The following is a 24,491-nucleotide window of genomic DNA, read 5'->3' as shown; positions in this document are numbered from 1 at the left end:
CCTGGGCCAATGGCGCGGCGGCGCCCGGCCTGGTCGCCGGTGACGTCATGGCCGGTGAAAATCCCCCGTGGCCGCGGGAGCGGCGGTGGCGGTGGCGTGGCCCCGTGCGGCCCGGCCCGCAGCATGGCCAAGCACCACCGCACGCCGGCGCGCTCCGCCGAGCCCGTCATCGAGGTCAAGAGCAAGGTAAGCGCCCGCCGGTGCCTGTTCCGCCGGGTTACGGCCGGGCGCGCCGCCGCCGCGCCGGGCAGCACACGTGGGGCGGCACCGCGCACCGGGGAGCTGCGCGGGAGCCAGGCCGTGCGGGCGCTCCGCTCCGCTCCCCTGCGCTGCGGCGGCGCTGCCCGGGGCCTCCCCGAGCCCGGCACGGCGGCCTCGGCGTCCCGGCCACCTTGGGCTCTGCCGAAGGTGCGTCCTCGCCGGTGCGCAGTGCTGGCAGGCCCGGTGTGCGGCATGGCCCCACCGGCGTGGGTGTGCTGGGTGCGTGGTCACCGCGGGTGCACACCTTGCCCAGATGTGCTCTTGCCCAGATGTGTGTGCTGACCAGGGCACGCACATCCCTGGCTATGCCATCACCCAGTTGTGCACCCCCAGCAAGGGATGAACTCCCTGCTGTGTGCCCAGATGTGCACACTTGCATGGCTGTGTGCTCACACAGATGCGTGTGCTCATCCAGATGTGTGCTCACCTGGTGCACTCTTGCCCAGATGTGTGCCCTCACCCAGCCTTGTGCTCACCCACCCAGCCCTGTGCTCACCCATATGCGTGCACTCCCCTGCTGCACCCTTGTCCAGCTGTGTGCTCGTCCAGCTGTGCCCTTGCCTGCCCAGCGGGGCACACGGTGCCCCCTTCCCGGGGTGCACTGGCCTCCACTTGCCCCGGGATCAGTGCAATCCCCCTTGGGCAGCGCAACCCTTTCAGCGTTCCTCAGCCTGTTCTTAATTGGCTTCCCCTTCGTCGTGACTGAAAGAGGCAATAATTAACACTGTTGCTCATCAGGTGCTATGGCAGCAGGGAAGGGCCTCCTAGTGCCACGGTGCCTGCTGTGGCTGGCGGTATGGCCAGAGGGTACTTCCTCCGCCATGTGGGCACTTTTCTGCCTCATCACTTCAGTGTTTGGGCAGGAAAATGGCTCCACTCCCTTTATTTTGCTTTTGGGATGGGCTCTGGCCAATGGGTGCTGCCGGGGCTCTGGAGCTGGCAGTGCCCGGCTCTGCCTGCCCCGGGGCAGCTCTGTGCAGTGCCCTGTCGGTCCTGCTGGCTGGAGACAGTCCTGCCCAGCCTCACCCTCTTCCTCCTCCTCTTCCTCCTCCGTAGTTTGATGCCGAATTTCGCCGCTTCGCCATGAAGCGCTCCGGCGCAGGCAGCTTCCAGGACTTCTACCGCCTGCTGCAGACGGTGCACCAGATCCCACGGGTGGATGTGCTCCTGGGCTACACGGACATCCATGGTGACCTCCTGCCCATCAACAACGATGACAACTACCACAAAGCCCTGTCCTCTGCCAACCCCCTCCTCAGGGTCATCATCCAGAAGAAGGGTAAGCAGGAGCCGGAGAAAGGCACTGGATCTGGAGAAGGACGCCCGATCCATCCTTCTCAAGGGAGATGAGCCACATCCCGTGGTACCACTGGTTCCACATTTGGGCTGTGCTGGTGGTGGCAGCCAGTCACGTACCTGCCAGCCACCACTATGGTGGACAGATCTGGAGGTGGCAGCACCAGGAGGCTCTCAGAGCCCTGCCGGGGCCGTGGCACCCATGCAGGCTCTCCCCGGAAGCCCTTCCCCGTGGCAAAGGCACCCACACCAGTCCAGCCCCATGTGCCCTGGTGAGCAAAGGCAAATCCTTGTGATTCACCCCTTTGAAGTCATGTTTTCCAGCAGGGCTTGTGTGGGCTCCTGGAAAATACCATGTTACTCTGGTGAGCACTGCACCAGGACCCCCATCTGGTTCCCTGCCCTAAGGTGGAGGCAGCTGTCATTTTGGCAGAGCTCTCAGGGTGCTGGGTGCCACTGAGTTTTTGGTGGTGGGAGGAGGCTCATCTCCTCCCTGGCAGCCCAGGGGCTCCCCCTGACCTTAGTGGCGTGTTCCCGAAGAGCAGCTTCCTAGCACAGAAGCATGAAATCGCCATGATAGCAGCATCCCAGAGAGGGTGAAAGCCTCCCAGTGACAAACAACCCTGGTACGTCTCCCCTTTGCCAGGGATACCAGCCTGTCCCCTTCCACTCAGTTTAGTAGCACTGAGGCTTTCTCTATAGTAGCACCATCAAGCAACAGTGTGCAAAGCCAGAGCCTGATCTAAAAGCCCCAGTTTCCCCAGCACGGTGCCCAGAGCGACTCCATGTTTCCAGCTCATGTTAGTGGTACAGAGTCCTGGGTGAGGAGTGATGCCGGTGGCCGGTCCTGACTGCTGTGCCAGTTTTCCTGGGCTCTTGCATCAGGGTGGTGCAGGATGCCCTGGACACACGTTTCCTCTGGGACCATGTGGTGTGGGGGCCAGCAGCAGCGATCCAGGCTGCTGGCAGGAGGGAGTTGGAGCCCACAGTGTGCTCCGGGGCTGCTGCTGCCAGCACTGAATCATCCCCCTGTTCCTGGACCAACAGCTGGACCTAGGCTTTGGCGTGGGGAGCCAGTGTGGGGCTGGGTGTGCCAGGGCTGCCACAGGAGCATTGCTCCTGCTCCCGGAGGCACCTCGTCTGCTGCTGGGAAAAGCCTGTGGGTTACCACGTCGAGCCGGCATGGTGCAGAGAGCGAGCAGCTGTGCCCTGGCACTGTGGTCAGCGCAATAAAGAGGGTGAGGAGGCAGCGCTAGCAAGCCCCGGCACCCAGCTGTGCCTGTGGGAGAGGGGCCATGGGGCTGGCAGCACCACAGGAGGCATGTGGAGAGGCCAGGAGTGAGCCCTGGGTGAGTCACAGCTGATTTAAAATGGATCCAGGTCATCCCGGGGCTGGGCTGTTGTCGAACCAGTCCAGGTCAGCAAGGGATGCGGCTGCAGAGCCTCTCACACATCAGGCACAGGGAGCCATGCACATGGATGTGTATGTAGGTGTGCACCCGTCAGTGGGCTCTGCGGCAGCCAGTCCTGCTGCAGGGGGTCAAAAAGCACAGGCTGCAGCTTGGTTCCTCTCTGTGCTGTCACCCCATCAGGTGAAGCCATCCCTGCGGGGCAGCCCTGCCAGGAATGGCGGTGCTAGCCCTGCTTAGCTGGGCTTGGCTCACAGGAAGGGCAGGGGAAAGCCTGGCACACTGCCGGAGCCGCCAGCAGGCTTGTTCATGGGGTGCTGGACCTGCCTGGCCCAGCCGCTCTGCACCCCTTGGAGAAGAGCAGTGCGCTGAAATAGCTGTGGGAAAGCCTCCACCGCCCTTCTCTGAGCTAAAAATATGCCAGGCTGTGTATGCAGGGAGATATTTATAACCCAGGATCCTGGCAGGCTGGCTTGGCTAGGGAGAAACCCTGCCTCCCCTGGGCTTGGGGGCATCCCCAGTGCCCCGTGGCTGGAGCAGGGTCCAGATGGGGAGGGGAGCTGGTGGGGAGCACTGTGGGGAGTGCACTGGCAATGCAGCGTCCAGATCTGGGCTCCCCCATGGAAAGGGATGGAGAGAAACCAGAGAGGGCCCAGGGGATGCTCCCCAGCAGCTGGTGGATGCGACCAAGGAGGGGACATGGCGGAGCTGGGCCCCATGGAGCAGCCCCCGGGCAGGGTCAAGGAGGATGGAGTCAAACCCTGTGTGGTGGTGCCAGATGGTGGAATAAGAGACAGTGGCACAAATCACAGTTTGGGATGTTCAGGGTCCCAGGGCTGCTGCAGCCCTGGGATGGGTCTCCAGGAGGTGGGGAGTCTCTGTCCTTGGGGATGGCAGGGCTCTGCAGGACACAGCTGCAGCCATCCCCATCCCATGCCAGTGACAGCCCTGCTCCAGCAGGGACAAGGGACTCTGGTGCTGTCTCATGGATCTGGACTTGCCCTTGGGGAGCTGGCTGCTGCTACATCTCCCCCTCGTGCGGGGGGGGTCCCTCTCCCCAAACCCAAACTGGCGCACAGCCGTGGCTCCTGGGCCGTCAGGGCTGGCAGCTCTAGTGTTAAGCTGCAGAGTTTGGCTTAAAGTGTGATTAAGGCTGAATCACCGCCTCGATCCCACTAATCCTGGCCTTGTATGCTGGGTAATCCCAGGAGATGGGCCCAGCGGAGACACGCTGCAGGAAAAGCTGGGGTGATGCTCCAGGGAGGAAAAGCCAGTGAGACCCATGAGCAGGGCACTTCTCCCACCAGCTCCCCTAACACCTGGGGCCAAGGGCACGCAGTTGCATCCCTGGGTGGCTGTGGTGCCTGACCTGTGTCCTCCCTTGCTCCCTACAGCAGAGTCCGACACTGGTGTCTTTGCCTCAAACTCCTTGCAGCGGAAGAAGAAGGGGCTGCTGCGCCCCACGCACTACCGGGCCAAGTCTCACCTCCTCATTGGCATGCCCCAGGACTTCCGCCAGATCTCCTCCATCATCGACGTGGACATCCTGCCTGAGACCCACCGCCGCGTGCGGCTCCACAAGCACGGCTCTGACAAGCCTCTGGGCTTCTACATCCGCGACGGCGTCAGCATGCGCGTGGCCCCGCAGGGCGTTGAGAAGGTGCCTGGCATCTTCATCTCCCGCCTGGTGAAGGGCGGTTTGGCTGAGAGCACAGGGCTGCTGGCGGTGAGTGACGAGATCCTGGAAGTCAACGGCATCGATGTGGCCGGCAAGTCCCTGGACCAGGTGACGGACATGATGGTGGCCAATAGCCACAACCTCATCATCACCGTCAAGCCAGCCAACCAGCGCAACAACATCATCCGCAGCAGCAAGGCCTCAGGCAGCTCAGGCATGTCGACAGACAGCACCCCCAGCCAGCAGACCCCCAGCCCAGCCTCGCAGTACCTGAGCAACTACAGCACAGCTGACAGCGACGAGGAGGGCGACCTGGTCATTGAGAGCGACAGCGCGCCCCACTACATCCCTGGGGGCTGCCCCAATGGGGGCCCCATGGATGGACCCCTCCAGCGGAGCCTGTCCCCACACAGCTCGCGGGGCTCCCTGCAGTCCCTCGGCAGCCATGATGGCAGCCCCGGCCGGGGCAGTGGGCAGGAGGATGGCACCCTCCTCACCCTATAGCTGCGGGGTCCTGTGCCACCCTTGGTGGCCAGCTGGGTTTCCATACAGCCAGGCTGGTCATGAGCACCGGGGCAGTGACGGGGCCGGCAGGCAGGGGCGGAGCAGGGCTGCCTGCTGCCCTGTCCCACCACCCACGTCCCCAGGAGCCCTGCTGTGGCACCCGCTCTCACCACGCACTGCCCCTCCAAGCACCCTCGCCTCCCACCCCCCTCCTTCCAAGCAAGTGGGTTTTTTAAATTGTTTTATTGAAATATACATCATCAATTAATATATTGCAAGGGACAGTAAAACCTTTTCTAGAAACCACCCACTTGTCCCTGGTTCGCATCACCACAGGGGCCAGACCCCAATAGCCACAGGGCACAGCCCCCTCCAGGACAGCAAACAGCCCCGGTGCCATGGGACAGGGCAGGCATGTCCCCCACCAGCCCCATCACCCCATCCCATGTGCCGTCGTGGGCCAGCATGAACCCCATGACCAGCTCTGCAGGTCCCCTGGGAGGAGGGGGACAGCGGGTGGGGACCCCAGCTCTGCATGTGCAAGGCAGTGCCTGGGAGCAGCACCCTTGACCATGGTGCACGTTGTGGTTTTGCTGCTGCGCTGGGCGACCCCAGCAAGGCCCATTGTGGGGAGGAGGTGGGGGTTTGGAGGAACGCTGGGGCACATCCCTCTCCCTGCACATCCCTGTCCCACAACACATGTCCAGGCTGTTTTGGGCAGTGAGCCTGGCATGGTAGCCTGATACAAAGAGCCTTTCCTGGGCCCCCAGATCCCACCTTGTCCTTGCTGTGGTGCCCTTACTATGCAGGGGACACCCGGGTGACATCTACAGGGAGCTGGGTGGCACCTGGGCTGGCAGCAGCACCCTGGCTGTCAGTCAGCCCCAGTAAACGCTGCTGGGGGTGGTGCAGCTCCATCTTCCTCCTCCAGCCCTGAGCTCAGGGGGGGCCATACCCACCCCTCCTGCTCACCTGGGGCTCCTAGCACCCTTGGCCCCTCTCCCAGCACTGAAATGCTGGGCTGATGGTGCCTTTGGCCTTTGCTTTGCTGTTGGCCTGGCCCAGCCCCGGACCAGCACCTTCCTGCCCGCAGGGAGGACAGAGCAACACCCTAGCAGGAAGGTGCTGCTGGGCCCCACTGGACCCACAGTGGTGACAGCTTCTCCTCTTCCTGTCCTGGCTGGGAACGGGCCTGGCCAGATAGTGGCTGGCTGTCCCCATGGGCCTTCATCCCCTCTCGCTACACCTCCTGCAGGATCAACCTTCGGCACCAGCGCCAACACCTCTGCCTCAACCCACCGCAGCCACCGGCAATGTTTGCTGGGAAAGCAGCCCAGGCACAAGGTTTAGCAGGTAGGGTGCACCTGAGGGTGGTGCTTTTCCAGCCCGTTTGCCCAAGCTGGACATGGGTGCTCAGGGGGAGCAAGGGCACTGGCATGGTGCCAGACCCTTCATGGGGGACCATGAAGGGCCCGGGGGGACCCTTCAAGGGCTCTCCCCGGGCCCTCGGATTAAACCCCATGGGAAGCGAGAGCAGATGGTGCTGCGTGCCCTGGCCTGGCTCCCGTGGGGTGATGCTGGGTGCCCTGGGCTGGGTGCAGGCACAAAGGCGCATCTCAGCCGGCAGCAGAGCAGGTCACCTCCCCAACACCTCCCCAAGGAAGGGGGTGGGGGGAGGGGCTGCATTCCAGCCCCGCTGGGGGCAGGCAGGGAGAGCAGCAAGGGCTGAGGCCCTGGGGCTCCTGAGTGGGGTGGCACTCATGGCACACAGCCGGGGCCCAGACAGGCAAGAGAGCAAAGTAGACAGCAGGGCTGGTTATTCCAGACTTGTTTAGGGCAGGGAGGTGCACAGGGGCTGGTGCCCACAGCCCCCAGCTGCTCTGAGCACCCTTCTCATTCAGCCGGCTCAGCCTGGCTGTGGCGTTTGCCCCGAGAGTGGCCTCAGGGGAGCATAGGGTGATTTTCTGGTTGACATCTCACCTCCTCCAGCCCTCAAGTGCTAAAAGCTTCCCTGGCCCTTGGCAGCAGTGTTGGCCCCTGACATCCCAGGGCACTGCAGAGTGCCAAGTGCTGTGGGCAGGGCTGGACCACTCTGCAATACCCCTACCCCACAAAATCCTGCCTGGGATGGAGTAACCCTGTGCAACAAGGCACCTGCCTGGGGCAACCATGTGCAGCATCACCACCCTGTGTGGTGAAAGGAGACAGGGCAACAGGCACAAGCTGCAACAAGGGAAATTTTGATGGGACTTCAGGGGAAAAAGTGTTCCCCCTGAGGGTGGCACAGCTCGGGGACAGAGCCCCAGTGAGGTGGTGGTGGCAAGTCCATCCTTGAAGATTTTCCTAACTCAGCTGGACAAGGCCCTAAGCTGTGGAGCTGGTCCTGCACTGAGCAGGAGATAGACCAAGCCCTCCAGCGATCCCTTCCAGCTTAAATCTTTCTATGCTTCACACAGCAGGATCCCTGCAAAGGTCTGCACAGGTCCCTATGTGGCATCTGAAGGTAAGGAGGCAGCGAGCTCACCTCCATGATGGCATCTGCCCAGCCTTGTCCTGCCGGCCTGCGGACTGAGATCTGGCAGGACTTCGCACATTCTCCACTCCGAGTCCACCACCACATCCCAGCACCCGAGCACTGTCAAACCTAACCTCCGTGGCCACTTTGGGCTTCTGCAGAAAGTGGGACCAGGACCCACGGCTCTCCCCCTGCCTGCATTACGTCAATGCTGCTGGTTTCTGCTGCCCACTACCACTCCTTGGGCCCTGCTGAGCCCACCGGGAGCTGCACACACACTGGAAGAGGGAAACAATGCTTTACTGGAGCATGTCCTGCCCCACAGACAACAAAGGCTTCTCCAGACATCCTGCTAGATCCCCCTGAAGCCAGCCCAGCTCTTCCCTGGGCAGGAAGGACTGAAGCTCTGTGCCTCTTCATTGTCCCCAAGCTGTCCCCAGGCCACTGAGCCCAGCCAGCAGGTTGGAGGGCGCACAGGCACCGGCTGCGCGAGCAGGATGGGTCAGTGCTCAGGACTGGGCACGCATGGCAGACGTACAGCACGAGGTTTTTGTGCAGACAAGTACCCAAAATGAGCCATGACCATGGCCCAGCTCAGGAGAAAGAGGGGGACAAGGAACACCACAGGCAGCAGCACGGGAGACCTCCTACCAGTTTCTAGAAGTGGGAAAAAATGGGAAAATAAGAGGTGATGCCATGGATCCAGAGCAGAGAGCTCATCGCTGAGAAGTCAAGCAGCACAGAGACAACTGTTCTCCAGACCACAGAGTGGAGAGTATATTAGGGCATCTCCCTCCCTTTTCCATGGACAAGACACAGCACTGGAGGGTAAGCAAGAGATGCCGGCTGCACGTTGGATACTGTATTGGCATCTTGCATGGGCCCAGGGTCCTGAACTTGCCTTCCTCTCCTTCCCTCCCAAAGTGCTGATCGTCCCTTCCCAGTGATGAAGGATATTCACACAGAGCAGCATGACACACCCAGCCCCACTGGCTCAGGAGTCCAGCTTGATGAAGACCTTGGGCCTCGAGAAAATTTTGATGGCCTCTTCTATCTGGGAGAGCTTCCTCTCCAGCTCTACCTGCCTCTTCTGCATGCTGAGGGTGTCTGCACACACTGGCAACATCACCAGGTCCTTTATCAGCTGCTCCTGGCCTGTAAAAAGAAAAAAAAAAACAAACCAAAAAACCCCAAACAACAAGTTGTGTAAATGGAAGAGCAAAGAAATCCATCCTTTTCCTAATGCTATGACCTCATCCTCAGTCATGAAAATGGTGGCAGCACTTAGAACTGCAGCATAATGACTTAGAATATCCATCCTTCTATTCAAAACTCAGCTGGATGAGGACCTGAGTGACCTGCTCCAGCTTTGAAGAACCAAGGGTTGGACTAGAGACCTCTGAAGGTCCCTTCCAACTAAAATCGTCCTATCATTTTAAGAGCAACAGTAACCCTAACATCAGGTCCACTGGACAAGCCTGCTCCAGAGAGCTAGTCCTGTAACCTGCAGGTCCCACCAAACTGAAGGCAATTGCTCTTTCCACACGCACAGCTCACATCCCAGCTACATGCCTCATTCCAGGCAACTCTCCAAGTGGCAGGAATCTGTGCCCCAGAACTCTCTTCTTAATCCTGGCTAGGATCACCTGTTTTTCTGAGCTGGAATCCCCGTTTCTTTTCCTCTTACTCTGCTTCAGATTGCCAAGGATCTCCAGCCGCTGGCCCTCCGGCATCATGGTATGACCAGGTGGCATGTCAGGATCTGGCAGGTTTCGCAGCCGTTCCTCCATCTGTCTGCGCCATAGCTCCTTCCTCGCCAGCAGGCTGGCAAGGCAAACGAAGGCACGTGTCAGCACGTCTGGCAGGAGGGGTTTCCCCGGGATGCACACAGAGGCCAGGAATCGAGCCCTTCAAACCCCCCTAGTCTCCATGTCACTGCCTAATGACCAGAGACACCCACCCTGCCGGCACACACCCTTGCCATGGAGGGATACACCCAGGTTTAGCCTGCATGCATGGACTAGCAAACATGTTCCACATGCACTGAAGGGCTGCTGGAAGAGACACACTGAGGCCAACATGAGCTCCTCGGAGACAAGGGCTTCTGCTCCTTGCTTCTGGCCCAGGTCACTGAGTCCTCTCAAAACCATTTCTGGGTCAGTGACAGAATGAAGTTGGAAAAAGCAGCTCACAGCCAGGCATGCTGGCAGAGAACAGCAGGCACAGCAGAGAGCCAAAGGACTGACACAATGGTCAGTCCTAGGACAGGATCACCCAGGAACTGTTTTCCACTCAGAACCCCAAAGTGCAAGTCGCTAGTTGGATGTTCCTCAGACACCGGGTCCAAGGCAGGATGAATGCTTGCGAGGCAGATCAAGTTATCTGCTTCTCCAAAACCAGACTTTTTAATACTGAAGCTATGTCATGTGGAGCATGGCTTACAAAGGGGCAGGAGCACGTTTCTCAGAGCACACAGAACGTCCCCATGTCAGCATCGTTGTACGACAGCAAGCAAGGGAGGAGGAGATAAAATTCTTTCCAAACCCAGTTACACTGGCCATGGGATGCTTGTTAAGTCAAGAAACCAGGAGGGATTGCATTTATTCCCCAGGCCACAGTAAATCGCACTGTTTGCATATGGCAAGAGAGCCTCTGTCCCCAGCCCCCGTCTTTCTACACAGAAGCTGGGGGATGTGGTGAAGGGAAGTGGGCTTGTTACACAAAGTCTCATGGACCAGACAGGGGCATACATACTACTGGGGGACGTGGCCCTTTTGATTGGCGTTGTACTTCTCCTGCTCCTGGTGTTTCTGTTCCAGCAGCTCAGCCAGCGCCTGCAGGGACTGGGAGCGCCGCAGTGGGGCCCACTTGGCATTGCGGGCGTTGTGCTTAATGAAGTCAATGCTCTTGCCCTCCACCTGGATCTGGAAGAAGAGAGAGGGAGGCAGCAGAGGCTGTCTGGGCACATGCACACAGGCAGCTGCCCTTGTCCCCACAAGGGACAAAGCAAAGAGGCACCCACACAAGATACAGAATTGCAGGGGTACTAAAATAGGATGGGCATACCCTCAGTCCATCCCATCCCAGGAGTCAGAGACACAGGCAGGAGCTATGGCCAATATTTTGAGAAGAAACCAGTGACAGAATAAGTGCTAGAAACCCCTGGGGTGCCATGGTTTGCCTGATACCAAAAGCCAGGCAAAACCTAAACCCCATCTTGTTGAGGTCCCCCAAGCTGACCGCATGCCCTCAAAGCCAGAAGGACAGGAAGAACCAGGCTTGGCATAGTCCATGTAGCTTCTACTGCTGTGTTTTGAGCCCATCAGAGCAGGTAGAAGGTTGGGGGAAAAACCGTTCGGGCCCTCACCAGACCAGTAAATGCAAAAGAACCCCTGGCAGAGCAGGAACTTAGCTAGTCCTTGGGGGCATTTCCCCAGAGACAGCACCCTCTTATCACAGCTCCTCTGATGGTCAAGACAGGGGAGAATGTTGCTGGGTTTGAGTTTAAATTTTTCTTTTCTTGGTTTTCCTTCTTAGGGATTTATGTCCTGTTTAAATTAAGTCGCTCCATGGCATTTGGGAACCAACAAACTGACAACCCCATGCTAGCCAAGGAAAGAAGACATGAGTCACGGAACAGTTTAGGACCTCCCAGACAAGACTACCTGAAAGGTTTAATTGTTAATACTGATTTAACTCTCCTTACTAAAAAGCACACCCATTTCCCAAATTTTCATCTAATGTCCAGAAGCAACAGTTCCTTTGATTAAGGTGGGAGCAGTCTCCAAATCCCAAAGACCACCTGCAAAGCCCTAGGAAGAGCAGATTTAAGATCACTGGCACTTCTACAGCAAGGAGGTGGGATTTTCAAAGGGAACTTCACAATCTCTTTAACTATGAGCAAGGATGAAGCCAGAGGGTAGTACTAGCAATCCTTGAATGCCCATCTCACCACCCCAGTGACCAAGGCCCTGTTCCTTCCCTTCAGCCAGGAACAGTATTTATAGATCTCCCTGTTCACATAGCACATCTGACCCAACGCCTTAGAAGAACACATGAAGAGTTCAAAGCCGGAGCAATGGATAAGTGCCAGAAACCCCTGGGATGGATGAGTGCCAGAAACCCCTGGGAGCATGCAGTTAGCGTGCAACTCACCTTGGTTTCAGCACCCAGTGCCTCTGGAGCCTCTGTGTCTGCCCCTGCTTTTGTTCTGGCAGGCCTTGGGGAGAGTGGTCTGCACATCTTGATCCCATGGCCACAGCGAGAATATGCCCTCAGGAATTTCAGAGCCTCTGGATTTGGAGGTGGGGAGCTCTCCTGGGAAAGGCAAGAAAACACACACTAGTAGAGGGAAGCTGGAGCAAAGAGAAACCCACCCAACAAAGTTTGGGTGGTCAACCACAAGCTCAACCACGAGTTTCCAGCAGGCAGATGACACCACGCTCTTTCTGCCATGTCTTAGCAGAAGTTCTTGGAGGAAGGCAATCTGTACACAGCCAGCAAAGGCCAAACAGACTGCCTACAGCAACAAATCCAGACCTGGCAACTGAACTTTGTAAAGAAACACATTTAAAAAAAGGGAAAAAATCTACAGAAACACGCATTTGGATCAAATGCATGCGTAGCATTGACTGGAGAGTCCCTCTTTACTGACTAATCTGGCAGGCATTAAAGGAGAGAAACACTAGATAACCCAACAGAGATACCTACCAGACCTAGGGACAATTTAAATGGATGGACAGTCCAAACTGACAATGATCATGACTCCTTAAAAAGCAGAAATCTTCCTGTGAAAAGGGCAAATGGCAGCATGGAGTAAGTGTGCTGAAAGTTGAGACACACATGCCAGTCTCCCTTGTTGGCACACTAGAGAACTTGAACTCCCAGAAGAAGCCACCCCACCTCCATAAATCCAGAGCATGCTGCAGAGCCCTGCTACAGCAAGCTTTAATGAAATGGCACGGGTAGGTATGAAGCTGACACAAATTAGATGCTGTTCTCAAGTGCTGTTCTGTTCAGCACTCCAAATCTGTGGTTATCCTATTCTAGACAGAAAGAGGAGCGGAGAGTGAGGGAGTCTGGTAGTTTTGGGAGGGTGGAATTGCATCTGGGAGGCATCTTCAAAGGCCATGGTTAGCACTGGCCCAAGGCGACACTGCTTGATGCCTAACAGGCGGTCTGCAACAGGCTGTCTCAGGCAGTCCCCAAACAAACCCCGAAAATTGGAAGGACACTGTGGCAAGCGGGTGACCTTACAATAAATACAACCAGTGCACTGCTCTGCTCTTGGGAGTAACAGGGACCGTACAGGGCAGCCTCCAGATCTTTACAGGTACCCAAGCTCTTGGCTGCTCTCTCAGCTGAACTGCAGTCCCCTTGAGGTAGATTCCTTGTTGCCTGGCCCATTTAGTTTGGCAGACCTGAAGGCGGGATAGGACAGTAACGTCAGTAATTTTGGTGTAAGGACCAGGGTATGCGATGCCCTCAGCACTGCCTAGATTGATCATGCTCCAAAGATGATCAGTCTTTTTTCAACAGGAGCCAGGAGACCTAAATCTCTCCAGTAAGTTAATGAGAAGTACCTTCACCTAGTGCATTTGTGGTTAGAAGTCAAGTAAGTCTGTGATCTTAGGAGCATGCTAGCAGAGTGCAGCGTGCCCCATCTTCCTCCACAACAGCACTGAGACTGTCAGAGCCCTTTTCAAGGCAGCTGCTACAATTAACAACCTTGGGGACAGATGAGAGAAAAGAAACTCTGCGTTAGACATCAAGACCTAACAGAATCAACTTAAAACTCTGAGCAGCAGCTCCACACAAGACGGAGATCCTTCATAGGGAACACCCCAGCTCTAGGAGAGCCATAGCAACTGTTAAAGCAACTGAGTCAGCACCAGGGCCTCCTGCCACCTCTCTCTGGAAGAATCCACAGAGCACAAGTAACACACCGTGCAGAAACTGCCTACACAGAGACCACCCCTTTTCCCCAAAACAAAAGAAGAAATGATCTAAATCTTCCTCTAACCCAGAGGATGTGTCAAACAAGAGCGTAAGCTTGTGTTCCTAAAGCACACGTGGGTTTGCTCCTGTGTGTGAAAGGGTCACGGACGTCAGAGAGGTTGGTGGCACACCAGGAAGAAGGGACATAGCATTTGGAACCACTGGCTTGGAAATCATCTTGCTAATTTTTGCAGTTGTTATCTACACACATAATTTTAGTGTCAAAAGTTGGCCCGAGGGCCACAGACCAGAAGGAAGCAATGCAGAGATCAGGAGGAACTTGAAGGCTCCAACTCAGGAAAGGAGCACCAAGGGAAGGCTTGTGTAAGTGGCAGTGCTCAAGGCATCACCCAGCTTTCACCCACCGTCTGCACAAGCAGCAGTTCGCTGTGTCGCTCCTGTCCACACAGCCTGATTGGCTGTGAAGACAGAACAGAGATGGAGACCATGAAGACTACCAGGGACTCGCAGAAGGACAAAGCCCTCTCCTGGCAGCCGACAATCTTGAGGCCGATGGGAATGCAGGATCCAACAGTTCAAGGCTACTCCGGAGAGCCAGCGGCTTACTGGCCAAGGCAGCAGCCCTGCAATTCTGCTTCCTCAGGGAGCTTCTCCCACACGAGGCTGAGCTGGAATGGAGCACCAGGGCCTCTCCTCCAGGAGGTCACTATGATGAGACTGGGTACAACTCGCCACGTCGTGGGAACCTACCCCATCCATAGGAGTTGCAGTGCCTACTTCTGGATGAAGGAAGAGGCCAACTGAACACAGAGGTGACCTGGATGACAGGGGTCTCCCAGATCCAGACTGATGACAGTGGATCCACTCAAAGATAGTGACGGAGCTCTCTTTCCCTCTCCCAGTGAGCGTTAACTTTACTTTCTGCACAAATAGGTACATTTACACCAAGGCAACAGCTTTGGTGCATTTTGCAAAGCCCTCCAACAGAGGCACCATTTAAACATGAGGAACCCACTGGACAAGAAAAAATTATCCAGAGAAAGAAAAAGAAAGAAGCCAAAAGTGAACCAAAACCTTCACAAAGCCAGACACCCGCTCGTTTCAGTAGTGAGAAAACAGTAAGGAAACAAGGCATGGCCCTGCATTCCTTCTCCTACAAGCAGGTGTACAGAAGACAGGAGGTACATACACCCTTGCAGGTTGTGCTGGAGCTACAAGGCCTCCACCCTGATTGCCTGGAGATGTCTGTATGCCTCTACTGTGCAGTGGTTATTCACCAGGACAATCACTCAGAGAAGAGGCTGGAGATATATTCTGCCACTCTGCTCTGGTGAGACCTCACCTGGAGTACCGTGTCCAGCTCTGGAGCCCTCAGCACAAGAAGGACATGGAGCTGTTGGAGCGGGTCCAGAGGAGGACCATGAAAATGATCCAAGGGCTGGAGCACCTCTCCTACGAGGACAGGCTGAGAGAGCTGGGGTTGTTCAGCCTGGAGAAGAGAAGGCTGCGGGGAGACCTTATAGCAGCCTTCCAGTACTTAAAGGGGGCCTATAGGGAACACGGGGACAGACTTTAGCAAGGCCTGTTGTGACAGGACAAGGAGGAATGGTTTTAAACTAAGGGAGGGCAGATTTAGACTGGATTTAAGAAAGAAGTTTTTTACAATGAGAGCGGTGAGGCACAGGAACAGGTTGCCCAGAGAGGCAGTGGAGGCCCCATCCCTGGAAACATTCAAGGTCAGGTTGGATGGGGCTCTGAACAACCTGATCTAGTTAAAGATGTCCCTGCTCTTGCAGGGGGGTTGGACTAGATGACCTGTAAAGGTCCCTTCCAATCCAAAGCATTCTATGATTCTATGATATATGGCCCACTGTGGGTCCACAGGGTGGTAAGAGTTGGACCAACGTTTGACACAGCCTGAAGATCTACCTCTGAGGACCATGATCCATGGGGCAGAATACCCCAGACTATTATATTATACTAATACCCAGAATACATTTTGGCACAAACCCCAGACTAGCATTGCCCCAAACACTGGGGAACTGCAAAGCCAGCTGGATGCACCTCTAGACAGGTAATATGGCTGAAAGGGCTGCTCTGCACCCCCAAGGAACTGCCTTTAGATCCCTAACAACTGAAGGGCCAAGCAGGAGCCTCCAGGCAGAAGGTGTGATGAGATTTTCCTCTTCTCAGCTTCCCCTGCATGTGGGGTCTACATGGCCAGACAGGATGGGGATTATTACAGCAATCACTCTCCAGACCCAAGCCAAACATTCTCGCTCGGCACACAGTGCCATTGTCATATCTGCCCACTGTGCTTCAGCACCAAGTTTCCCCCACACTTGTAGGTTCTGGGACTCCCCCATCTCCACTGTCCCACAGAGCCTCATGGCTGAACTGCATCCCAGGCCAGGAGAGTTCAAGAGCTCAGTGGGTACCAACCTGCAGTTTGGCCTTCACCTTTGACTCCACGTTTTCATATTTCTGGGATTTCCACAGAGCTTTCACAGGCTTGGGCTGGCTGTGCTCTTGGGCTCGCTCCTTCTCTTTGCACTTCTTCTGAATCTCCTTTATTCGCCTCACATTTTCCTTCTCGTGGTCCTTGGACTCTTTCCCTGCACAGCAAGGGGAGACACAGCCTTCACCCCTCAGACACTGCCAGGGGTGGGGATGCAGGCTCTTGGAGCACTGGCACCAGAGCCCACAGCTCTGTCTCCAAAGCTGGCCCAACCATCCATAGAAATAGCAAGCTCTCCCCTCTCCTGCAGACTAGGCAATCTGTGGATTTCTCCCATGTTAGATGCACACTCCCGGACTGACCCTTTTCTGCCAGAGGATCCCACGGTACCCAGATGACCATCAGCACAGGTCTGTGCACATTACCAGTGTTCACAGGCTCCCTTGCTCTGAGGGAGTGTGGCTTATTTGTCCCATTATGGGCTATGCTAGACAAGCCATGCCAGCATCTTCTTGAGAGCAAGGTCAATTCCCAGTTCAGCATCCCATGGTGTTTCTGAAGTGAAGAGTGGGATGGTTAATGGCAGCTGCAGAGCTTTCAACCTGCACTGTTCCTGGTTTCAGGCTCAGGGTCAGCCATTGTCCCACATTCAAGCGGACATAATCAAGACTGTGGAGTGTATTTCTTGTTTTCAAATAAAAAATGATCCTTCCTTGGGCTCCCCAAGACAGGGAAGATCTCAGCTGACGCAGCCAGACCCCCTTCCATTCCCCTCCTGCTTTGGCACAGCAGTTGTGGCAGCCACCAGCTGGCATCCACCACGGTGGCACCAGGCAGGGCTAAGGGCAATGCCAGCACATGAAGCCAATCAAGTGACACCCAGTGCTCAGCCTTATCTCCTTCCTGGATCTCTGAATGTACTCTGGGTGACCTCCCTGGAGGAGGGAACATCTTTCACAAATATGTTCTCAGTATCTACAGACAGTCTTCCCAAATCCTGCCTGGCTTCTGTAACAAGGATTTCCCCAGCTTAAATGACCTTTATACATTAAGATTTCACTTGATCCATCTTTAAGTTCAACTATAAAGATACTGGTTATATTCACAGGTAGCAAACTAGAAGGGCTTGATTTATTTCCAGCATCTCTCAATAGTCTCTCATCCATGACTAGTTCCTCAAGTCCAAATTAAACAGCATCTTTTTTACAGTCCTTCTTCCCACTGCAGACCTGGGCCAGAGTGGAGTCAGGGAGGCTGCAGCAGCACCTGCTCCAGCACGGGTGACGGCCCAGGAACACCACTGCCAAGCCAAACAGAGGAGATGGGGCAACCGGCCCTGCAAAACTCAAGCTCTTCTCAGGCAGCAGAGCCAAGGAATCCACCCAAATCCCTGATGCTTCATCCCTGGCCCCAAACGCAACTCAGGCCAGTGGTGACTCAGCTGTACTTACTCTTGACTGGCAGTCCCCCATCAAGGGAGATCCCTTCAAGCTGCAGTAGGAGACTGAGCGTCCCCTTCTGCCCATTCTCCAGAAAGTCCTTTCCACTGGGGCGAATGCGAGGGGCTGGCTGGATCTGGCAGGTGCTGCCCAAAGTGGGGTATGGGTTGGGAACAGGGTCCAGGGGGGCAGAAGTAAAATCCAGCTTCTGAGCATTCCCTTCCAGCCTCCCTCGAGCTACAGAGAAAGAAAGATAAGGAGATTATCAGGACACAATCTTACCTCGTGGTTTTCTTCACCCACAGCCTACAAGCAACGCTGAAGACCTCCTCTCCACCTCTACCTTATGCTTTCCCATCTTTCAACCAGCTGTACAGACCACGTTTAGGATCACCATCTCTGAGGCAGCAGAAGCACCTGCACCAGTGTGAGTGGAGACTGTTGAGGATGCCAAAGAATAAGGACATCAAATGGGCAAGCTGCATCATGCCAAAGTACAAAACTGCACATCTGTAACAAGCATCAAGGACTCACCTGAGAATGGGCATTTGTAATAGTTTGGAAAGAGCATAGGGTCTGGAGGAATGGGTCCAGAAATCCTGGATGGCCCTTCACACATCGTGCCGTCGCTTTGCCTATGCCACAGAAACAAGCCACCACTGAGAACAGAAAAGAACAGGGCTCACTGAGCCACTGAAAAGCTACATTTCATATATATATATATATATATATATATATATATATATATATAATGAAGGTCAGCAGTTCATAGAGTGCTCGCACCCAGCTACAGAGATGACCTGCAGGTAGGAAACCACTCCAAATTGGACTCCATGCAGGTGAGGCAAGGGATCAAGCAGCACTATCCCTATTTTGGGGCTAATCAGTGTTTTTAACAGCATTGAACCTGAAATGTCCGCAGTTGCTCTAATACCAGTATCTTCAGTACAGAAAATCCTTCCTGGCTTTGCTCTCCCATATGGCAACATTTAATACAGACATGCAAGCAAGAGCTGAGCTGCTATAACCATGCTGTGTGCCTTTAGCAAGTAGGAAACGCAAGGTAGCTGGACATCATCTGACACATTTTAGCCTTAGATCTGTATTATCTTGCATCTTGGGCTCTTTCTAAATAGCTCCTGTGGTTGAAACACCACCTACCCAAAGCAAGCTGAAGCCCCACACAGGTTTACCTGCCTGACACAGGTAAACCCCTCTGCTCTATCCTCTGCAAGAGACACACGAGTGGAGTCCCCACCCTTGAGCAGGCTGGGGCTGAACCTCAAAAGGACCCAAGACAAAAGGACCCACTTCACTCCAGGACAACGTAGGGGCAGACGCTTCATTTCTGGGGAAGAGTTCTGAGATGAAAAGAGCCCAGCTGGTCTTCTTGGGTCTCGGGGAGAACAGAGAGTTACCTGTTTAGAAAAACATGTTTTTCATTTCTAAAGAACTTTTCAACGCGGACTGACAGGGATCAGCACAGATCTGCAAATCCCTGCCCTGGCCCACACCGGTCCCTGCTGCCTCTCTCCTCCCCACAACAGGATGAGCACAGATCCTTCCAGGAGCAGCCAGCATCTATCTCCCTGCTATGCTCACCAAGATCTTGTGGACAGCATTTTCTTGTAGGACATGCCTACAAGAAACTTGAGGGACTTGCTCCCCACTCAGAAAATGAGGATGCAGGATGCTGCACCAACAGTCACAGACTGAGGGTGAGCTTTTGGCAGATGCCGTAAGAGCCTTGAGCATGACACCAGAGTCACGCCATGATTTTGACAGGTGCCAGGGCAGCTTGGCTGGCATCATTGCTGTAAGAGCTGGGGCTACAACCTGCATGCCCTGACTTCCAAGGCAATAATTTAAAGATTTCTGAGACAACTCTATGGGAAGAACCCCTTTCAGGATCCTCGGCGTGCCAGCACTGACGGGACGCAGCATCTGCAGTTTAATTTATAAACCAATAAATGATCAGTTTAGGCTGAGTGAGTCTGAGTCATAGCAACTAATGCACTGCAGCCTTCCGGGCTAAATCAACCCTGTTGACATGAGACCCATTAGCAAAAAGCTGTTATTCATCTCCCAGACAAAACTACAGAGGCAATGTAAGCAATGCTGACTATTGCACACCAGCATGCATGTACAGTCTGTACCCAGCTACTCTGGAAAAGCTGTTTCTGAAGAGCAGACACAGACTCCCAGCCTGAGATAAAAGGATGGTGTCTTGGTATTATTTAATCTCCTTGATAATGAATCCAACTAAGCCAGAACAGGCTGTCTTATTCTAGAAAAAAAAGAAGTTTCACCATGAGATCACTCCAGAACAGCTACTGGCCTTGAAATTCACATCTGATCTTGATCTGAACTTGCCTTCAAACCCAGTAATTTACATGCAAAATGACAGGCTGAAATCAAGACCTGTAACAGAGCAGATAATTAGCGTGGTGGATTGAAGGAGGAAAGGTAAGTTGATGGGAGGCGGGGGATGGAAGGCTCATTTTCTACCTTCACACAAGTCACATTTTGCCTCCCAACAGCACCCTGCCCTGCTGCAGGGAATTTGCAAATGACACCCACTCCCTGATTTGCAAGTCACATTGCCTCTGGATTGGGATCTTGCAAGATCAGACAACCTTATTACAGTAGTAAGCATCTTGCCTATGTAGGTACCTCCAGCAAACTCACCTACGTGAGACACAAGCCCCTAGCATCAGTGTCCCAGCCCTGAAAAGAAGCAGCCAAGCCTCAGTTACCAATGATCAGTACAGACTTCCTTAAGCTGCTGCTCTGCTCCTGCTGACCATGAGGGTATTCGGGGGACAGAAGTGAGGGAACCTCATGGCTCACTTCTGCCAAAAGGGGATGTGCAGACCTTCTCTGCTGCCATTCCCATCCTTGTGCTTCATCTCTTGTGACAGCTCTGTAGTGCAAACAGTCCTGTGCTCAGCCGATTCAACTCACTATCCCTGCATGAAACAAGTCATTTATTTTGCTGGGTTAGTTTTCTGCCTGTTTAACCTCCACAGGGGAGTCAGAGAAGCACTGGAGCAAGCACAAGGGAAACACAGCAGGAGCACATGCTTATGAATGCAGAGGAGGGAGGAAGAGGGAACAGGGCCAGCCCTTTTCAGCAGTGACCCGATCGCTGGCTCAGCCACACTGCCTAATTTGCATGCAGGAAAGTATCTTCTCTATCACAGTGTTAGAAACCTAAATGTCGAGAACACAGTATCCAACCTGTTGCCACCACAAAGACACTATTTAGAGCATTCACAGGCTATGAGATGCAGGCAGACTCTGCAAACGCAGACCGGTTAAGTCCAGGTAAACAGATATATATGCGTGCAACTTCTCTCTCTTCTTAACCCCCTGCCAGACTGCAGAACCCACTAGGGAGGCAGCGACGCTGCTCCTAGCTACAGGGCTGCACCAACCCTGTTCTCTGCTCACCTGAAATCAGCACAGCTACAAAGAGGAGCAAGGCAGTTGCCAGAGTAACGCAATGACTTTAGCATTGCTTACTTATCCTGTCTGAGCCTGGCTGGCTGCTCACTTCCCCACCGGGACCACAGCTTAATCCTGACCTGGCACTCCAGCAATGCAGGCTCCAACCATACCTCTCCCAGAAGAGCGTCCCTGCAATTTTAAGAACCATTAATTCAACTCATTGTGCCCTTTGCTCCAGCTTACCAATTGGTAAAAATGCTACTTATCCCCCTGGTAAGCTGAGATCTTTCAGAGCCCGCATGAACCATGGCTTCCTTTCGTGGCTTGTTTTCGGCATCACAGTTAAGGAAACTACAAAACATGGGAACAGACAAGGCTTTGGCAGGTGTTTTTCACAGCCCTGAACCTGCTGTGTCTGACTCTGAAGCACTCCCTCTTCTTCACATTTTCACTGTGCCTGAGTCCCTAGCCAAGAAGCCACTACCACACACAGAGCTAAAGCAAGACCAGCTTCATGCCTTTATGAGCCAACCTCTGCAAAAAGCATGGGAAAAAAAAAATCCCACAGCTGTGATAAGCTGTGATAAACAGAGCAAGTCATCTGCAGCAAATCAAAGGGCTAATCTCTGTTCACCTGGTCTTGGCTGTTTGCTTCCTCACTCAGTAGTTTTAGCTGAAATGGAAAGTAGCACCAGGATAACCTCCATGCCCCAGGGCTGCACATGGATCTGGGGCCATACCTCCTGAAGAATCAGGGGTCAGGAAATGAGGTCAATGTGCTGTGAACCTACCCAGTGATGTTAGTCCATGCCTATGCTTTCCCCTTGCTACCCTCTGCAGACTGCAATGGGAGAGATTAATATCCTCCTTTTAATACTATTCCCCATGCAGGTTCCCTCAGGTACCACCAGCTCTTCCCTACCTGCCAGTCTCCATGACCCATTTTCTCTTTTGTCTCTCTGAAAACAAAGGGGGCCAGGTATGGTAGTACTGTTGTTTGCATGTGGGACATCTGTTCTCTAGGAGCTGGGCACATGTCCACCAACAGCCCTTTAGGAACAAAGTCAGCTGGTACAGTCTGCCCAAGGAGTCAAACACATGTCCTGCAGCAGCAGCCTCGAGCAGGAGGTGAATAAGGGCCGTGCTCGGCACTGGAAAGTGGGCAGAGACTGATGTGGGTAATGCAGAGCTACAGCCAAGTCCTCTCTCAGGAGAGCAAGGAAGGACGACACAAGAGAGGCCCCACCTTAACACGTGGATTCCTTTCTGATGCAAGGACGAGCCATGTCCTGAGTTTACAGGACCTGACGTGCAACACTGGGTCCCACGATGGAGACTGGAGCTGTACGTCACAGTCTACAGTCTCCCCTGGCTGTGCTGTCATGGAAAATCAATACAAAGCCTGTTCTGGGACACATGCTGAGATCCAAGACCCCACTGAACAACACCGGATACCTGTGAAAAACCCTTCTTGGCTCCTTTCATCCCCACGTCTCTGGGGAGGGGGTGAGCGGGAAAGGTGCAGCCAGAAACGCAGACCTGGGGGTGTCAGAGCCGGACTGCCTGCAAAGCCTGAAGCAGCCGGCAGCAGATGGGCAGGAGCCCCCGAGCGCTTCACCCAGGCGGGTGCAATGACCCTTTCCCAGGGGCTGCAGGCTGTCGCCAAGGCTGTGCTTTGCCCGTGCTGCCCTGCTCGGAGGGGGCATGGCGGCCCTCCAGCCCCCTGTTCTGGCATTTCCCAGCCCGGCCCCCCCACAGTCCCCAGCCTCTGCCGTCCCGGTGCCCTGCTGCCCGGCGGACACCCCAGGGACAACCCCCGGGCGGGGGCACTGGGGCCCGCGAGGGATCTCTCCGGCTCCCCCCGAGAGGACTCACCGAGGGAGGCCGCAGGGAAGCTCTCCCGGCTGCGGCGAGGGGCAGGGGCAGGGGCCTGGGCCGGGGCCGGGCCGCGGAGGCCGCGGCCTGGGCCTGTACTGGGTCCGCCCGCCGTGAGCCGAAGGCGAGCCTCAACCCGGCCCCGCCGCGCTCCCCAGCAACCGCCGCTTCCGCCGGGAGGGGCGCGAGGTCAGGGCGGGCCCCGCCCGGGGCGCCGGCCGGGCCGGGGAGCGGGGCCGGGGAGCGGGGCCGGGGCGCTCCCGCAACTCAGCCGCAGCGTTCGCTGGTTCTCTCCGCTGGCAGCTGTGGCCTGGGCGGCGGCAGGACAACAGGGCGATCCCCAGCAGATGGGCAGAGCACCGAACCCGCCCGTGAGCCGTCCCCAGGACAGGACAGCCCTGTCTCGGGCTCGCTCTACAGCGACGGTTCATCTCCCGCCCGTGCCCTCAGCCTCCTCTTTCCCGGAGGTTTTTGGGGAGGATCCCGCCGGACATCACTGCCTGGCTTACACCCGCCGCCCGCAGAACGGCACGAGCCTTCAGGGCCTGGGGAAGGAGGGAGCTGGGGGCCAGAGGACTCCCAAATGTACCCCAGCCTTCATAGGACCGAGAAAGTCTGCCTCTAGAGCCTGTCTCTATGTGCTTACCCTACAGCTTAGAACAAGGCTGGTAAAGTGGATCAAACCACCTATACCAAGCCAAAAATGTGGGAATGGGCTCCCCAGTATCCAGACTTCAATGCATGTCTCGGAAGAAAACCCTGAAAGGCAGTTACAGAACGAGTCTTGAGGTATATTTTGCTGAAATTCTTACTTCTCCTTTCTGTGATTTTCTTTCCAAGTCAAGCAGCTGAACTCTTTATTTTCCAGGATAAATCTGACTTAGAGCATGCTCAGCATCAAGCTGAAAGGCCATCATTTGCTGGGCGAGCCCAGAAGACTCCCTTGGCTTGGTCGAACCAAAAGCAGCAGAATGACCACACTAGCCAGGTTTGCTGCACCAGGAAACCACGATGTGTGTGGATGTGTTTGCCCATAACCACACTTTTCCCTTATAATGATACATCTCAGTGCCATTGCTCTGGACTTGGGTGGTTAAACAAATTTCAGAGCATTTATTGCTGAGCCGAGGAGGCATGGGTGCTGGGGTCAGCCTTCTCCTGCTGAAGCACCCCTTTGATTGCCACATCACTCTCTCCAGGCTATAAAATGCCATTGTGTTTATAAAGGAGCTGTGTAAGAGCCTGTTTCTCCTGCCATGGTATGATGAAGACAGAGACCACTTCTCTGCTCACAGTTAGCCTTTCCTGAACACTCCAGGGTGCAAAAGTTTAACAAAATCCCAGCATTTTCCAGGCTGAGGGATGGGACTTGGTGCTGGTCTTCATAGACCCTGCAGCAGTGTTCATGGGAGGGGGCCACCCGGGTCCCTTATCCACATCGGAGCAGGGCTGTCACCAGTGCCAGATCAGGATGGCCACAGCCATGTCCTGTGAAGCCCTGCCGTCCCTGAGGATGGAGACTCCCCACCTCCTGGTGACCTTTCCCAGGGCTGCAGTGTCCCCAGGACCCCATAACCTCTGTCACCACTGTGGCCAGCCCCATCGGCCCAGCTCCACTGCATCCCCCAGGTGCCAGGGAGCATCCCCT

The 24,491-nt window shown here is 55.3% G+C and overlaps 2 protein-coding genes across 19 annotated transcripts; one reads left to right on the top strand and one right to left on the bottom strand.

Moving 5' to 3' along the window:
* The first annotated feature begins 64 nt into the window (after positions 1-64).
* PARD6A (par-6 family cell polarity regulator alpha) lies at positions 65-5,439 on the top strand. 2 transcript variants are annotated; one of them, XM_072872362.1, is made up of 3 exons: positions 65-186; positions 1,318-1,540; positions 4,364-5,439. In XM_072872362.1, the coding sequence occupies exons 1-3, from the start codon at positions 124-126 to the stop codon at positions 5,146-5,148; spliced, it is 1,071 nt and encodes a 356-aa protein (XP_072728463.1). In that variant the 5' UTR covers positions 65-123; the 3' UTR covers positions 5,149-5,439. The 2 variants fall into 2 exon arrangements, with proteins under 2 accessions (XP_072728463.1, XP_072728461.1); XM_072872360.1 differs by having other exon boundaries at positions 4,361-5,439.
* On the bottom strand, positions 5,386-23,108 carry ENKD1 (enkurin domain containing 1). 17 transcript variants are annotated; one of them, XM_072872342.1, is made up of 14 exons: positions 22,844-23,104; positions 22,215-22,345; positions 20,972-21,157; positions 20,394-20,487; positions 20,207-20,245; positions 19,828-19,939; positions 18,830-18,936; positions 18,053-18,177; positions 17,531-17,755; positions 16,064-16,236; positions 11,819-11,980; positions 10,418-10,587; positions 9,351-9,487; positions 5,386-8,818 (listed from the first exon to the last, which is right to left on the bottom strand). In XM_072872342.1, the coding sequence occupies exons 6-14, from the start codon at positions 19,828-19,830 to the stop codon at positions 8,658-8,660; spliced, it is 1,263 nt and encodes a 420-aa protein (XP_072728443.1). In that variant the 5' UTR covers positions 19,831-19,939; positions 20,207-20,245; positions 20,394-20,487; positions 20,972-21,157; positions 22,215-22,345; positions 22,844-23,104; the 3' UTR covers positions 5,386-8,657. The 17 variants fall into 17 exon arrangements, with proteins under 17 accessions (XP_072728443.1, XP_072728444.1, XP_072728440.1 ...); XM_072872343.1 differs by lacking the exon at positions 22,215-22,345 and having other exon boundaries at positions 16,082-16,236; positions 22,844-23,108; XM_072872339.1 differs by lacking the exon at positions 22,215-22,345.
* Positions 23,109-24,491: the final 1,383 nt, after the last annotated feature.

Source organism: Ciconia boyciana, chromosome 9 (genome assembly GCF_034638445.1).
Source record: "Ciconia boyciana chromosome 9, ASM3463844v1, whole genome shotgun sequence".
NCBI classification, from domain to species: Eukaryota; Metazoa; Chordata; class Aves; order Ciconiiformes; family Ciconiidae; genus Ciconia; species Ciconia boyciana.
Note: the sequence above shows the minus strand (reverse complement) of the source record. Positions and strands in the feature narration are given on the sequence as shown.

Coding starts and splice junctions, on each gene's coding strand:
- PARD6A (XM_072872360.1), top strand. CDS start 124: ATGGCCAAGCACCACCGCACGCCGGCGCGCTCCGCCGAGCCCGTCATC. Junction 187..1,317: donor TCATCGAGGTCAAGAGCAAG/GTAAGCGCCCGC, acceptor CCTCCTCCGTAG/TTTGATGCCGAATTTCGCCG. Junction 1,541..4,360: donor GGTCATCATCCAGAAGAAGG/GTAAGCAGGAGC, acceptor TGCTCCCTACAG/CAGAGTCCGACACTGGTGTC.
- ENKD1 (XM_072872342.1), bottom strand. Junction 16,237..17,530: donor TGGGGGACTGCCAGTCAAGA/GTAAGTACAGCT, acceptor CTTGCTGTGCAG/GGAAAGAGTCCAAGGACCAC. Junction 9,488..10,417: donor AAGGGCCACGTCCCCCAGTA/GTATGTATGCCC, acceptor TTGCCTTGCCAG/CCTGCTGGCGAGGAAGGAGC.